Source organism: Doryrhamphus excisus, linkage group LG10, assembly GCF_037039965.1.
Source record: "Doryrhamphus excisus strain RoL-2023G ecotype Guam linkage group LG10, RoL_Dexc_Guam_v1.1, whole genome shotgun sequence".
NCBI lineage: Eukaryota > Metazoa > Chordata > Actinopteri > Syngnathiformes > Syngnathidae > Doryrhamphus > Doryrhamphus excisus.
The window spans coordinates 8287781-8304497 of record NC_136366.1 but is presented as its reverse complement, the minus strand read 5'-3'; the positions used below and the strand labels follow the sequence as shown (position 1 = coordinate 8304497).

Sequence of the window (16717 nt, the reverse complement as noted above, 5' to 3'; positions counted from 1 at the left end):
CACCCCGAGCTCTTCCTCATCTTCATCGAATATGTTGTCCAGGTCGGAAATGTTGACCACCAGGTCTTTCTCTCTGGTCAGAGAAGGATTGGCTTTGGCGGCGCCGTCATCTTGACTGGACTCGTCTACAGGAAGACAAAAAAAAAAAAGGTCAAAAGAAAATCCAAGCTGCTGAGTCGTGTTTGTAATGATGCTGAAACTCCCACCTGATTTGGGGGCGGAGTTAAAAATAGACATGGCGTCTTTTCCATCCTGCAGCGTTCCATTGCTGGTGATTTCTTCACTCTGTTGGGTGAATGGGAAGAGTTCTTCGTATTTCGCTTTTACACAAGTACTTTTCCAAGTACTGCCGCTTAAATACGAGTTTCAGTACCTTTGTTCTTTTGCTGGATTCCCGTCCTTGACTCTTTAATCTCTTGGAGGAGGAGAACGTGTACTCGATGTCGCCTTCCTTAAAGTCGTAGGGATCATCTCCTGGTTCGCGTAGTGCCTCGACACCCGGCTGCTGGAGTAGGCCCAAAGTTTGGACATGGTCCCGCACCCTCTCGTCTGAGATTTTAAATCTCTTGTGGGTCTGCGTGTAAAGCCTAGGAAAGACAACAGAAAGCTCTTCAGCCAGCTTTACTGACTACTTCTGTGGTGTCCAAAGTGTGGCCCACGGGCCATTTGTGGCCCCTTTTGCAAAAGATGCTTCTAACATCTCTAGTGTTACAAAACTAACACTGCATTGTGTCTCCTACCTCTTTAGCGGCGCTCCCTCTGGGGCTGCATCCAACCCCCCATCCTCTAGTTTATCAGGGGGGACTTCTGGAGGTCGAAAGTCCATCCTATCGCTCCTGGGAGTCCTGAAACCTCTCCACCAGCCCCCTCCATTCTCCCTCTGCTTCAGCAAGGCCGTGTACGCCACCGTCTCACTCGTCATGACCCCCATCCCCGAGGCTGCCTCCTGACATACGTGCATGTCCAGCTGCCCGTCCAGGGCGTCCGGGTCCGGCACTCTGGGGTGAGGGCTGAGCGTGGGAGGAAGCGGAGACATCGGCGACAGAAGAAGGGACTCCGGAGCTTTTCTGCCGTTGGAGAGCGGTTTGGGATACTTGCAGCTTGTCATGGAGGCTAGAGGCTCCAATGGAGGCTCCAGGGAGACCAGACTACTGAGCTGGGGGCCCCCGGGTGAGTCCTGTTCCAGCGGGGTCTCCTGGGTTACAGATACACGGTGGTGGAAAGGGATCTTGGCTGGTCTTTTGGTCTGTTTGTCAGTCTTTTCTGTCTTGTCACTGCTCTTGTGTTTGGGTAAGGAGGGGGTGTATAGTGAGGATCCGGAGGATGGATTGGCACCCGTTTGGGGGTTGGAGGTGGCAGTGGTGGTCAACTTCTGCTGCTTCAACCTGAAAAGGATCATTTAGTAAATACAGAGGCTTGAATAGGTTTTTTTTCCTCCACAAGATGGCAGTAGCTGCATTTGAAGTATCACGAGTGGTCAGCATTCAACCTCTGCATGCGCTTTAAAATGTTATGTAAGCTATTGGTGTGAAATGTGCTGTTTACAATAAACTGATGCCATGAATGCATAAGAACGCTGGCTGAGCGCTTTGGTCCTCACCGCTATTACAACATTGGTTCTGTTGCTGCTGTGCTATGGAACATACTTGTTCATAAATCAGAGATTTACTTCCACCTTTACTCCAAATCATTATTAAAGCTTTGAAAACTTTCTGTCCCAAGAACCAGATTTGGCCGCCAAAGACCAGGTCGCCCAGGCACCCGCCCTTGACCGCCACCCAACACACAATGCACCGGACCCTTATGCTTGCCCCCGTAGGTGGTGGGTCTACGAGGGGAAGATCCCATGTGGCTTCTTCGGGCTGGGCCCGGCCGGGCCCCACGGGTGAAGGCAAGGGTGAGGCCCCGGTATCTCACATCCAGGCAAGGTACGGTTCCTCCTCTTGGTTTTATTCATAAGGTCTTCTGAACCACTCTTAGTCTGTCCCGTCACCTCAAACCTGTTTGCCTTGGGAGACCCTACCAGGGGCATATAGCCCCAGACAACATAGCTCCTCGGATCACTCGGGCACTCAAACCCCTCCACCACAATAAGATGGTGATTCACGAAGGAGTTTTTTCCCGGACGCCTCCCTGGTGAGGTGTTCCGGGCATGCTGAAGCCGGGAAAAGGCCCCGGGGCAGACCTAGGATACGCTGGAGGGTTTATGTCTCATAGCTGGCCTGGGAATGCCTTGGTGTTCTCCCGGTGGAGCTGGAGGAGGTGGCTGGGGACCGGGAAGTCTGGGCTTTTCTACTGAGATTGCTGCCCCAGCGACTTGGACCCGGATAAGCGAAGGAAAATGGATGGATGGATGAAAATGTTTTCAAATAATCTCCCCAATTGAAATGAATGCCGGATTTTGGTAAACGAATGCTATATTTAGAGCATTTACCGTACATTCCTTCAAAGTCATTTATTTTATGGTTTGATCGCATTTCCGCGGTACCTCGAGCAGCTGCACGGCGCTCTCGTTCCTGCGTCATTGAAGTCCCACGTTGTTACTCCATTTGGCGCTTCCTTCTGAGGCGTCGCATCAGCCGGCTGCTTTTGTCTGCAAACAGGTTTAGCCTATCAGGTTGGTGTCCTTAGTGTCAAAAGCGGAGCGTCGCAGTCAGATGTCACTTACACGTAATGAGGCTGGCCGAGGTAGCACTCCCTCCACGCCTGATGGACCACTTGACATGTTAGCTTTTTCCCAGAATGCTTTGGGCTCAGGCTGGTGACGCCTATGTTGCTGTCTGGCGTCGGGATGCTGGAGGCTGATGTCACAAAGCCGCTGTCCGCTACAGAGATAAGGTGTCATGTAATGTCTCGCTTTGTGCATGAATGGCACGCTTGTGATCGTTACCCGAGCAGGGCTGCTCCGGGGATGTTGGCGGTGTGAGCGGCACGCTGCAGTGGTTCTGGTTCTCTCTGGCGAGGCCCTGAGCTGCAGGAGCAGGTGGAGGAGGCTCCGCTGGCAGCTGGCTCTGGGCGATCAGCACCAAAGCAGCCGGGTAGGTCATCCTTACGCCACCTACGGAGATAGACAAGTACGCCATGAGGATGATGCGGCCAACTTGAGTTTTACTGAAGGCTGACTGTTGTTGGATCGTGGTCGTATAACATGGTGCCTATGAAGCACAGCGCAGAGCATTGAGGTTGTTGTGCTAGAATTATTTCCCCAAAGAAACTGCTTCCATCGGAGTTTGACTTGTAATCAGGCCAAAACAGCCCTGAGGGAGCAAACCGCCAAGCAATGAGAAAAAGCCTGTGGAGCATTGGATTCATCTTATCCCGTGGATTCATGAATCCCCTTCCTTCCTTCAATATTTTATCCTTTTCCACTGGTGGAAGTGAAGATGTCGGTGACGTCAGGCATACCTACAACAACCTCCACGGCCACGGGACAGTTGCGGTCGTAGGCCAGGTCATCTTTTTCCTTCTCTGCACCCCCCTCTTGCCTCCGCAGTACCATGGGGTAGAAGTAGCTCCACTCCTCCATCAGCTTGCGTGCCGCCGGGTCGCTCATCTTGTAGGCCTGACCTGTCAGAGTACCGCTCAGGCCGTAGGGGCTCAGGATCACTGCGAAGAAATGCATCGGGCCACAACATTAGGTACACCTGCACAAAATTAGCTTTAGTCAGGAGTTACATGAAATAACTACAGAAGACAATGCCAGTGTATCTAACTGCTGGACTGTTGAATGCGTTACCTTGTATCGGTGCAGCAGAAGTCTGTGCCAGGCGGACATGCTGCTCGGTGATGTGGTACGCAGGCTGGTGCTGGGCGATCTCCACGCTGGTGCAGACATTGCTCTCGCCGTGGAGGAAGAAGGAGAAGGAACATGATAGGTGCTCACTGAGGACACAGAAGACAGAACACAACCAAGGGAAGGGAATTATTGAAAAGTAATAATATACATGATACAGTATATTTATGTCTAATACTATGGGTGTAGGGCTGCACGGCGGTCTAGTGGTTAGCGTGCAGACCTCACAGCTAGGAGACCTGAGTTCAATCCCACCCGTGGCCATCTCTGTGTGGAGTTTGCATGTTCTCCCCGTGCATGCGTGAGTTTTCTCCGGGTACTCCAGTTTCTTCCCACATTCCAAAAACATGCTAGGTTAATTGGCGACTCCAAATTGGTATGAATGTGAGTGTGAATGGTTGTTTGTCTATATGTGCCCTGTGATTGGCTGGCTGGCCACCAGTCCAGGGTGTACCCCACCTCTCGCCCGAAGACAGCTGGGATAGGCTCCAGCACCCCCCGCAACCCTCGTGAGGATAAGCGGTAGAAAATGAATGAATGAATGAACTATGAGTGTAAGGCAGGGGTCGGCAACCTTTCCTATCAAAAGAGCCATTTTACCCCCACGTTCACTAAAGGAAAATAAGACTGAAGCCACAAAATATACAGTAATTCAAAAACAATATCTTATAAACTTTGTTTAAAGTTTGAATCTTTCTTAATTTAATGAATACAACAAATAGAAGTGCAGTGTTCATATGTAATGGATGCCAACTCATAGGGTGATGACAGTATCATCCCGACGCCTGAAGAAATGTGCAGTGACGTGCTCACATCCAGAGCGAATTGAGAGTCTCCCACGATTTTAAATGACTGCCAGATTTCGAGGGAATTTGGGGGTATCAAAGTAGTTCAAAGGCGGTAAAACAGAGTTGATAGAGTACTCTTGCTAGTATTGGATATTGCTAATATTGAATATAAATGTACTTAAATATCTGTGTAAATTTAATGTAAACTTAACTGGTTTGTTTACTCTGGAGCCAACAAGTTCGGGTGTTAAATACTTAGGTGCCAAGTGGGTTGCTGACCCCCGGTGTAAGGGGACATGTGCTAGTGCTTTGTCACCTTTTTACCCGTGTAAACGTGTAATCTATATTTCATTGGCAGTCTCTGCTTTGGGGTCCAACATTGAGCTATGCCGTACTGTTTAATGACGACTAATTACATAATCATTTAATTCTAAATGAAGTCATTATTTAAACCCAGAAATATAACTTGACTGTTTTCCTCGTCAAAATTCTTCAAACTTGTGGGCCATCCAACCTCGTCATCACAAAGCCTCCTTATTGCAGGTATGAATCTTCATTTGCTTAATGACCGATTGTTCTTCCTGCATGTTTACAAATGTCCGCTTTATTACACGGCCTCACACAGTCCATCATGCGTATTGTTTCTTTTCTAATCACGCAGGGCTAATCATCTGGGATTATTTGCAATCTACATAGCAGTGGGCGGCCTGGACATCATTAACCACCACCAAGGAGTTGTATGATGTATATTTTTAATCTATAAAGCTCCTTATCACCGTGGTTATATACATCAAGATGACAATAAAGTCAGCAGGTAGTGTGATCTACGCCTGATTACCCTGCTGCCTGTGCAATATTTCCTTTGCCCTCAAGGCACTGGACCGCCATTTGAGCAGTAATGGGTCATCAAATTCAATAAGAAAAAGAGCTAGTTCTGCCTTCATGGGCTAAAGCGGAAGGGGTTGTGTGGTACGATGTAGCCTCTAGATGGTGCTGCACGCGTCTGCAGAGACAAGGCTAATATCGGTGTATTTCTGGGCTCTGGCAACAAATATCATAAATATATCATCAAGACAAACATTCCACCTGCCAGCAGCGCGTGCTTTCCCTGTGCATTCATTGCAAGGCACCATTAAAAAAAATGCTTTCAGTGCTACTGCCCTCCAACCTCGTCCTCAGTGCATCATTACACCAAACCAGGAGCTTAAAATAGCAACACAGGGGGAAGCAGATGCACGTCAGGAATCAAAGTTCTGCTAACCGTTCTGCATGTATTGTGTAATGTATCACACACCGCAACCACACATGGATCAATAGCCTCAAAATTGATATTTTAAAGCTATCAGCAAAATACTATGTACCGGTATGCTCATTTATGTTGAAAGACATAGATTAACTTCATGTTTACACTAAAAGAACTATAATTCCCATGATGCTTACAATCAGGAAGTAAATGGAAGCTAATAACTCATAATAATCATTACTCGGACAACAACGCTGTGGTAGCGGTAGAACGCCGATGTATTTAAATGAAGGTAGAATTGATGTGATCATTTCCTCTCCACTGACAGTCGGATCGTTTCATACTGTATGTGTCAACGAAACATTTCATATTGGCGAACATCTCAGTCTCAGCATGATGCCGTGCATTTCCACTGCCAACTACAATCACAATTGCCATTTAGCAAAATGAAGAAGAAATACAATCAGAACTGAGCATGATTATCTTTGCAAAGGCAGACTTTTGGATACAGCTCCTGTAATTTTGTGGTCACAGAGTGTGAAAGGATTGCACCAACCAAAATTGAATGTGCAGTAATTATGACGCTGCTGCTGTCACAGCAATAACAAAAGCCCAATTAAGTGCAACATGAGCTACAACACGAGCAAAAGGAGCAGACTGATGCCGCTCGTCCTTTAGCAAAGGGCATTTTCCTGCACTGTAAGCGGGTGCAAGCACACAATGCTTCCTACATCCTCTGGGACCAGTATGTGTGTGTGTGTGTGTGTGTGTGTGTGTGCAAACAGTAGTAAACAACATGTGTAGATGGGTAAAGGTGCTCCGAAATGAAGCGGAGTGATTCTCACAGCTGGAAGCTGAGGAGGAGGCGGAGGAGGAGTGGGTTGAATAAATAGACAGGAAGAAGGCCTTCATTTAAAAACAGAGAAACACAATCCCTTGGTGGTTGAAAAATTAAGCAAATGCACGAGATGAAGAGCAAAAGGCTCCGAGGCAAAGGAGGAGGAGGGGAGCGACCAAGAAAAGAAACATACAGTCTGAAATATAGAGTGAAAGCAAAGCTGGCCTGGGAGAAAGTGCTGCAAGTGAATAATTCAGTGACACGCACACATTGCTGCGCACATATCAATGAAATCAGAGTTTTAACGAGCGGGTGCTGAGCACGACTTGATTGGAGACGATGTCAAACAGGAGATGCCTTTAACAAGATAATAGGCATTGGATCTATCCATATGTTTATTATTGTGGTGTGTAGTGGTTAGGAACACAAACACTGGCCTACAAGCAAAATGCTTGCGGAATAAAAGTAGTGACATTTTTCTTCCTTTAGGTCACTAATAAAGAAAAAGTACGTCAAAAGTGCAGATTGGCCATGGTTTCCAAGATATAGGAAAATAAGGCAAAAAGGGTACAAGCAACCAGTTCTATCTGAAAGCTTATCAGTACATTAAAATACATTTTAATATGTCGAGAGTTTTCACATGAGATGTTTTGTTTTTATTTGCAGAAATTTCGTGGACAAAATGCGGGCATGTAGAGAAATTTCATGAACGGTAGCAGAAATTGACTTTTGCATTTGAATTTCTTGGAAACTATACATTCATTTTCTACCGCTTTTCCTCACGAGGATCGCGGAGGGTGCTGGAGCCTATCCAAGTTGACTTCGAGCGAGGCAGGGTACACCCTGGACTGGTGGCCAGCCAATCACAGGGCACATATAGACAAACAACCATTCACACTCACATTCATACCTATGGACAATTTGGAGTCGGTTATAATTTTATGATAAAGTCAAAATATCATAAGAATAAAGTCATAATATTATGAGGAATAAAATGTAGAAGAAGACAAAAAAAAGCAAAAATGGCACCTTGTGACACTCACATTCATACCTATGTCGCCAATTAACCTAGCATGTTTTTGGAATGTGGGAGGAAACCGGAAAACCCACGGATACGGGTAGAACATGCAAACCCCGCACAGAGATGGCCGAGGGTGGAATTGAACCCTGGTCTCCTAGCTGTGACGTCTAACCACTTGCAGCCTCTTGGAAACTACAAAACCGATAATTATAAGCAGCTGGTGGCAAAACTCCTGAAGACCTGCCTAGCCCTCATCTGCAAAATGTCACTGAAGATACACTTTTTGCATTCCTATCTAAATTTCTTTCCATTGAACTGTGGAGAAGGTGACTCACTCCGTTCATTCAGCTATAGAACCAACACGCCCTATCATTCTGCCTATTTGGGAGCGAGAGGGGAGGAAAACAAACACGAGGCCAGCAAAACGATCAACTTTTTAGTTGATTTCTTAGTTATAGTTTGTATTTATTGTGCAAATTATTAATTGATGGACCGCCGTACCAAACCACAGCCTAAAAGCTGCTGGTTAGCCAATTAACACAGACCCAAACAACATATTGTACATGAATACCTCAAAAGAGAGACAAAACTCCCTTTGTTGAATCTAATGAACTGTACCTAATAAAGCGACCATTGAGCGTATCTCTGCTTAATAGCCCATCTGCACAAACAGACATCCTAACCATGCAATAAATATGCTAATACACGTTGTTTTGAAGGTAGGAAACAGACAAGTATACAGTTTTAAGTGACATGTACGTGAGCGCTGAAGCCGACGAGGAGCTCGTTTTACATGACAAGCAAGACAGCAGGGGTCCCAGCGAGGGTCCGACACGCTTCATGTACGCGTCACATTTGCACATACTGTTGTTGGAACGTCGGAAGACATTGTTGTGTAAAAACAGAAGGAAGACTACAAACTGTATGATGAAAAGATTTAGGGAGCGTCTCACAGTGTAAACCTGCTCTGATTATACTAAAACGATGACCTGAGATAATTTCTGCAGGGTCAAAGGTGATCACAACATCCTGAATCCCACCTGGCATCCTCCAATTGTTGACTGCCATGTATACTGTAAACGCCCTAATTACTGAATTGTGTTTATTTCACTAAAACTGCCGTATTACGGAGGTAATTAAGTCATTTGCTAACAAAGACGTATTTATACATTTGTTTTTTTTTTTTTCAACCCGACCGCTGATGTATTTTTGCACAAAGGGGTGAGGATGCAACACTACAATTTTTTTTGTTTGCAACCAATTGTTTACAATTTTATGCGGTTTTAAGCCGGAAAAAACACCACAACGTGACAGAGGTGCATTTTATACGAACTCAGCCTGCATCCCTCCCTTTCAAATACATGCTGCACAGCAACCAGGAAGTGAGAAGGTATCTCGCCGTGTTACGTGAAGGAGGTTACGCATTCAAAAGGTAATGCTAACACATGCTCACGCGTGCACACAGACACACAAATGCACGCACACAATATCCTGTGTGCCTTGATATATCACTCAAAATGGCCGACATGGAGAGGGACGGCTTTTGAAGAATGGCTGGGATGGAATGAGTTCATAAAAAAAGAAGAAAAAAAAACATCAGGAGGTTGCCTACAGCCACAGCTGATAATGACAGTATTTTCTTTTATTATTTTATTCTTTTGTATTATTTATTATAATATTTATTATATTATTTTTTTATTTGCTTATGTCGACTGCAGGACGCTTTGCAGTCAAACGAATGAAGTTGTTAATTGGAACATTCCTGTTAAGGACCATAAAGGAACGACAGCACAAACTTGCCAAGCGGAGTAATTAATTCTAATGTAACTCATCTGCTTTCTCTGATGTGTCACCGCCATCGCCATCGCCGCCGCCACTCATCTATTTTGTTTTTTTTCTGCTTTCGCTTGGGTTTACCTGCTGATATAAAGAATTATACGAGACATCTGTGGGATATCATGTCGTTTGTGTTCTGCCTCCCAAGGGAGAAGCCCGCTACACGTGTAGCAATACAAACATTTTATTTTCATTGTAGAGCGGCAATAAAAGAGCATGTTTAAAGGAGAAGGCCTTAAGTTAAATAGTGCCGTTACGCATACATCGCGGCTGTCAATGACGCTCTTAATTGTTAAATGTTGTCGATCTGACAGGGGATGATTCTCATGTGTCTCTCATGATGGATGGAGGCACATTTACGCTGACGTTTACAGGGATAGTCAAATGAATCATTGATTGACTGTTACAGAAGATACTACAACACGGTGACTGATTTGTTAGAGCTTTGCAGGAGAGGCAAGCAAATCCTGCATGCAATGAGGTCATAGAAAAACTATCAAGCATTTTGCTAGATGACAAGCTGCCTTTCTGAAGGCTAACCGTTGGACAAGTGAAGTGGTGACTCTGCTACGAAGGCTGTGAAGGGGGTGCAGGGCCCACTCATACGCTTTTCTACAAATGCTTATATTACCTGTTTTATGGTGGCAACAGTTTGACCCTGGAACAGACAGATTATACTGTATATTGTACTGGTAGGTTACCGGTACATAATTCACCCCGGAACGATCAATAGAGGAGGGGTTGCCACCCGGAGGGGTGGGCGCAAGGGACGGGGGTTTTTCCTCTTCCTGTTGTGCTTGCGAGACGGGGCTTTCATGTCTCACGTAGCGAAAAGTGCGAGTTAATGTTTGCAAGAAAAATAAAGTTTTCTCTCAAATTCGACACTCGGAATGCCAGGGAATTCGACAGACTCCAGTTCTTCGGCGCTTCAATATGCATCATTTATTAAAAGTAAATTATATGAATTCTGATTTTTTTTTGTGTGTGTTTATATTAGAGTATGAAGACTGAAACGTCTGAGGAAAAATGACAACTGCTAAGGTGAGCTACTATTTACAGAATTAACTATAAATATTAATAATTAACTATAAGCATTAAGAATTAAACAATGTGTTACTTTAGGATATATTTTCCTTCAAATATGATACATACTGTATATATTCAACAACTTGCAATGACCAATAAACATTTGAGTACTAGGGATTGGGGACCCCCACGGGTCCATTGGGGGTTCGTAATTTTATTTTATTGTTCTGCAATAAATTAATGAAGATTATGAGGTGAATAACTATCAATATGAGGCACTAGGCCAATAAAACGAACATTCCCAGTCCATAAGCTCGGGACGCAGCAAGCACCCAACCCCTGGAGGCCATCATCTTCATCAAGGGATGCAAAGGCCAAAGATGAGCTCTAAGGAGTTTGGATTATTTCATCTAATACAAATGGCAGAATTATTATTTTTTTTCAATGGTCCCAAAAAGTTCCCCAAAAAGCATTTCCACGTACGGATCAGTCGTTTTGATATCACACAAAAAACATCTCTCTTCTGTTTTGACATTATGTGACCTTGGTCGATGGCCGGCCACCGAGCGTTGCCAAGACGACGGCTAATAGCTCAATGTCAGCACATGGGGAGGAGGGGGTAGCATCTGTGCACTATTTTATTTAGTACGATATATTGCTGAGGATATAATACAACTTTGTGCGGCGTGGAGATATTTTTCTGTCAAATATGAATGTATAAACTAGCGTACTGTATGCTATATGCTCATGAATACACATTTACAGTGCATTGTGCTTGGCATGCACAGAATGACTGAACTAATGAGAGGGACAGACTCTAATGCATCAATTCAGCCGCCTGCGCTAATGATTAATTTATGACCACCCCTCCTTTGCTACCTCTTCCTCCCTGAAAATCTCCCATCCCTCCCTCACACGAGTGTCTGATGCAATTCGCTACCAACCCGGAGAGCTCCTTCCTCATTCCGACACAAAGAGAGCAGAAGGGAAGGGAGGGTTGGAATTCTACTCCTAGATGCGCCACTATTCGCCCCCCCCGAGGACACACGCCAGATAAACACCAGGGAAGCTTGACAAAGGCGGTAGGCTGAAGGAAGAGGGGGGGGCGGTGTGTTCTCGACGCCCTCTGTTGGGGATAAAAGGCACAGCGTGGAGGTGCAGGGGAGACAAAGGAGACGCTTACAGCTGAGGCGGGAGGTCACATGACATCAGCTGAGCAATGCTCCCGAGCGGCGCCAAAGATGAAACCCGTACATTTAGAGCAACATTTGCACTCAAACAAGCATCGCGCTCGTTTGCTGCACCGATATTACCTCCTCCTGCTTTCAGGATGTTCAATAATTCAACGACGCGAGGCAGGGAGAGGGCTGTTGTTTTCACATGTCAAAATAACGACTGGCACAAACCAGGAAGTAGACACGCTTACATTATAAATAAAAACGAAAGTTTTGGGTCAAGTGGTCTTTGAAGATCAGGAATTGGAAACTGTACCCCACACAGACTATAAATGTACACGCAGCAATAATACAGTATCAACATTAGCCAACAGTACACACATACGGTTTTAAAAAGGTACACAGTTTAAGGCCATGACCTTTAAAAGCCAAAGTCTTGGCAAAATGGCAGATTCTATGTCACTTTCTGTCAGGTATTCACACCGTCTCTCACTGCATCAGGAACCCGTCACCCAGCACGCTGTTGCTGCTGACGTTGGACGCGGTAAGACAGTCATTTTAACTTCTTAAGAGATCCTGAGGGTAAAAAGTCAAGTGGTAGGCCCAAGAAGATGCTGGTTGTCTGTCAAGACACGCGACAAGCTGACAATAAGATGGTTTTAAGAAGAAAAAATGTCTTTGGAATGTTCCTGAGAGGACCAAATGTGGGTCATTGAAAGGTAGGAGACAGTTTTATTCAGTGATGAGAAAAAAATGAAATCTTGGCGGTCCTGGTGGCTTCCAACATGGCTGGCATGACAAGGCCATCCCAACCGGAGATGTTTTTCAAGGCACAGTTAAGGGGGCGCGATCATGATCTGCGGATGGAGCTTCAGGTTGTGCAGGGGCGTCAAATGGTAGATGTTGCTGCGGCCATCAACAGGAGTTTTTCAACAGGACAACGCCACAGTTCACTATTCCGGCCTAAGGACTTCTTTTTTTGTGTTTGTACTTTATGTTCCTCCACATCTAAATCATCCAAAAATGCCAAAAATTTTCATAATATTATATTATATACAAACTTCATAATATTCAAGAAGTCCGCCTTAACCTCTGATTGGCTAATTAAGTAAAATGTGTCCCAATACTTTAGTCCACTTGTCTTAATCACACCAAGTGAAATGGTGATATATACAAAGTATATATTTTAGCTATCTTAATCTCTTTTAGACGAGGTCACTGCCTTTTTGAAATCTAATTAAAATGGAAATCCATGAAAAAACACACACATTCACAAAGAATCCGATGAATGATTCAAAAAAAAAAAAAGAAGAAGAAGAAGAGATGGGCATCATCTGGAGTGGTGGCGCTGGCAGCATAGAACAAAACAGCACAATTCCCAATAGGAAAGCAAATAAATTCACACTTAAATGACAGTAGTAATGTGTGATGACACCATCCTTGTGAAAACAGCTCCAACACTCTTTTGGCGTAGATTCTACAAGTGTCTGCTTTTTAATCCCCGCTCTTTTGTTTCCTTTGACAATAGTAATAGCGAATAAAGCCAATAAAAAAGCCAGTAGAAAAACATTATCTACAGACGACAATACAGTCGCCCTCACACTAAATCACACCAAAACAATTTGGTGACACTGCTGTGACATCACACACAGACCATGAAGTACTCGGAATCAGATTCAAACACTAGCCACGTATACACGGACCCAAATATTCCAATTGTGTTCAGTTTATTTCCTCAAAGGGAAAGAATGTAACCTTTGTATACACCTCATTCCGAAAGAAAAGTGCCAATCCGAATGAATATATAATCGGATTCACGGGGGGGTGGAATATTACTTTCCCCAATCCGATAAAAAAATGGATAAAAATAGAGGCCAGCAATCTGCACTGGTCTGCTGCGGAAAGTTTGTTTTTGATCCAAACTAAATTTCAAGACTGGACGAAGGAAAAACTGGCAATACGGAGTTATTCCAACAAGTGAAAGAATAACTCGGGGAAGTCGGTATCACCTTTACTGGGCATGCCCTATTGACTATTCTGTTGGATTATAGAGGCGCATGTAGACAAGAGATTGGAATATTCCTTTCCATGGATACCATTGCTTTTGGAAAGATCATTCGGAAAGAGAAACTCCTCATGTAAACGTGGCTACTGACAGCAGATCCAGAAAATTGACACGTTTACAACAATAAGACAATTTTAACTGATGCCGTTAATGACTATAAGACTTCAGCATGTTAGGCCAGCCTGGATGAAGAACATGAAGGACCTTCACGCCAATGTGTCGCTCCCTTAAGCTGCCAAACCAAGTCCAGTCCAGCCTGGTAAATCCCCCACATGGTAGCGGAATACATACGCTGTGTTTGGTGCACCTACCTGCTGCCTAGAGACTTTCCCTGCAGCTCGTGCGGCTTGAAGAACCACTTCCCAACCCTCATGAAGCCCTTGTCCATCAGGCATCTGGAGAAGTCAAGAGAGGACGACAATGAAGTATTTTTCTTGGAGTGTGTGTGGTCATGATTGGTAATGGTAATGGTTTAATTTTTGAACATGCATCAGATTACAATTGAATGCATCACATAACCAGTTCACAGTTCCACATGTTGAAAAGGAATAGCAAGAAGCACTGGTACTTTTCGTTCAGTAACTGTTACATTTGTTCACTTCCTGCTTTCCTAATATAGTTTAAGTTTATTGTTTGTTTGTTTTTGTCACGTACCGAAGTACGAGGTGATATGACCATCCAATGACATAATGGGTACCATAGTAAGTGTCAATATAGTGATATATATAGTACATCATGACTGGTTCAAGACTATTCATCCTTTAGTCCTTGTACAAGGATGTACAAGGATCCTTGTGTGAACTTTATGGGAAATCAGTTGCATCTGTGAGGAAGGGTGATAAAAGAGTTTGTGCAATACTTGGCTGCAACCAGCAGAGGCGCTGTTGATTCAGTCTAGTTTAAGAAGTCAGCATTTCTGGCTACAAACTAATATTAAAGAATTGGTAGTTTTTCCAGTCAGTCAGAACATCTAAAGGTATTGTTAAAGTTCAAACTAAATGAAAGAAAACTATTTAATTGGAATTAATTTAATTACTTTTTTTAAAAATTGCTACTTTAACTGACACTCCTAAAGCTACAACGGAGTATCACTATTTCATAGTGAGGAGAAGGAAAGTCTTCTCCTTGAGTCTCCTCAAGACGTCTGCTTCCACACCACGGCTTCCCAAATCTTTCACTTTCATCCCATCGTTTTGATGGGATGGAGCTGTAGAGTCGCCGTGCTCCTTATTTGGCTCAGCCGGCTATCTTTTCTCCTCACGTCGGCGACCTTTCTCACACACACACACACACACACACAGTCTTGTCCGTCCGTGTGTCTCCCTGCCAGGGAATTCCAAAGTGGATCCTCAAATCCGGGTCACAGATTTATACAATTATTTTATGGACTCCACTCGGCAATGTAAAGCTTTCTTTAGCGTTCTTACAGGTGCCTCCACCATTCCTTCACTTACTTGCTGTACTTCCTGGACTTTAAGAAGAAATTCCACCCGCCACCAGTAGAAGGAGCCGAAGGGGGGTAAACCGACCAATTGCGGCTTAACTTGCAGATCCACAAACGCAGACCCAGAGCCGCACTTTGGACACCCCCCTTGCATTACAAAGACCTTTAGTAATTGCCCTGATCTTTGCTCTCTCTCTCGCAATCTGCCACCATTATTAAATTGTTCCTAATTACTCTGCTTGTGATTGTTTGATTAAGACCTTCTTAATTGACTCAAACTCACGTTCATTCAAGCAGAGCCAAAAAAAGAAAATCACTTGCCTGCGACAAAGTTTATTTCCACGGCGCGCCACGGAAGAGAAAGCGATCCCTCTCTCTCGTGCCGGCAGAATAGTTAGCAATAAAAGGTGTTAGCTTCAAGGTAATAGGAAGGTTAATTCCGTCTGCCCCCTGTGATGATCGCTGATGCTTAACTTAATAGAGAGCAAATATGTGCTGCTTCATTTAACAGATGGCTCTGAGTCAGAAAGGAGAGTTTGGGATACTTGAGCAAATGATTCACTGCTCAGATTATTATTTTCATTGACTTGATGATGCCAGAAGGCCGGAAGGGTTGACTGACTGGGACTTTTTTTTTTTTTTAGTTTGAAAAATCTTTCTGAATGACCTTAGAGTTAGATGGGAATCACTTTTAGCCCTGGTCCTCGGGTTTCAAACCAGTTCCGTTCCCAAAGACGTATGTATCTATATGCTTTTATTCAACTGTTGAATGAGTTAACATGGTATGGAAGTTAAAAAGTAGGTAATAAACCAGGGGTGGGCAAATATTTTGAGTTAACAAAATTGTCTGGGAGGCCCGAACACACACACACACACACAATTTTATGCTCATAATTTTCCTGGAATTATTTGTCTAATTTTATCTGTACTAGTGTTACTGTGTTAAAGTGTACTATCAGCTGTATGTTCTCATGTCCCTTTTTTCAGGAGCACTATAAACATCACCACATCAAACTATGTCATTTAATTTTACAGTTTTGTTGTTTTTTTTATTTTTTTTACTAAATAAGACTAAATAAGTCATGTTGCCAGTTTGTATGTTAAAAGTTGAAATACTTAGAAAGCAACTGACGGGCCGGATTCAAACGCTTGGTGGGCCACATGTGGCCCCCGGGACGTAGTTTGCCCACCTCTGTAATAAACCTTTCATGATGGTGCCAGTGTGACCCTGGGAGATATTGTCATATTCCATTATTTCTTATGGCAAAAATGCATCATAACATAGAATACCTGCATACCAGTATGTGACCATAACTTCATGCAATACCAGTATGTGACCATAACTTCATGCAATACCAGTATGTGACCATAACTTCATGCAATACGTGTTTTTACCTCTCCAGCAAGTTGTGCACAGCCTTAAACAGCAGGGTCCTGCACTCGTACGACAGCCCGCACTCCCAGAGTCCCTCCTCAGCAACTGAAGGC

General features: G+C 44.2%; 1 protein-coding gene across 2 annotated transcripts in view; it reads right to left on the bottom strand.

Annotated features, from left to right (window-relative positions):
- Window positions 1–16717, bottom strand: part of LOC131114605 (mediator of RNA polymerase II transcription subunit 13-like) — a 77958-nt gene that overhangs the window by 11159 nt on the left and 50082 nt on the right. For both annotated transcript variants that reach the window (XM_058064331.2, XM_058064332.2), the window contains exons 3-13: window positions 16625–16709; window positions 14097–14180; window positions 3737–3882; window positions 3406–3606; window positions 2891–3058; window positions 2669–2825; window positions 2489–2593; window positions 741–1385; window positions 374–587; window positions 207–285; window positions 4–125 (exon numbers count right to left, since the gene is read on the bottom strand). In XM_058064331.2, the coding sequence (XP_057920314.2) occupies window positions 4–125; window positions 207–285; window positions 374–587; window positions 741–1385; window positions 2489–2593; window positions 2669–2825; window positions 2891–3058; window positions 3406–3606; window positions 3737–3882; window positions 14097–14180; window positions 16625–16709 (2006 nt within the window). The remainder of the gene's footprint in view (window positions 1–3; window positions 126–206; window positions 286–373; window positions 588–740; window positions 1386–2488; window positions 2594–2668; window positions 2826–2890; window positions 3059–3405; window positions 3607–3736; window positions 3883–14096; window positions 14181–16624; window positions 16710–16717) is intronic.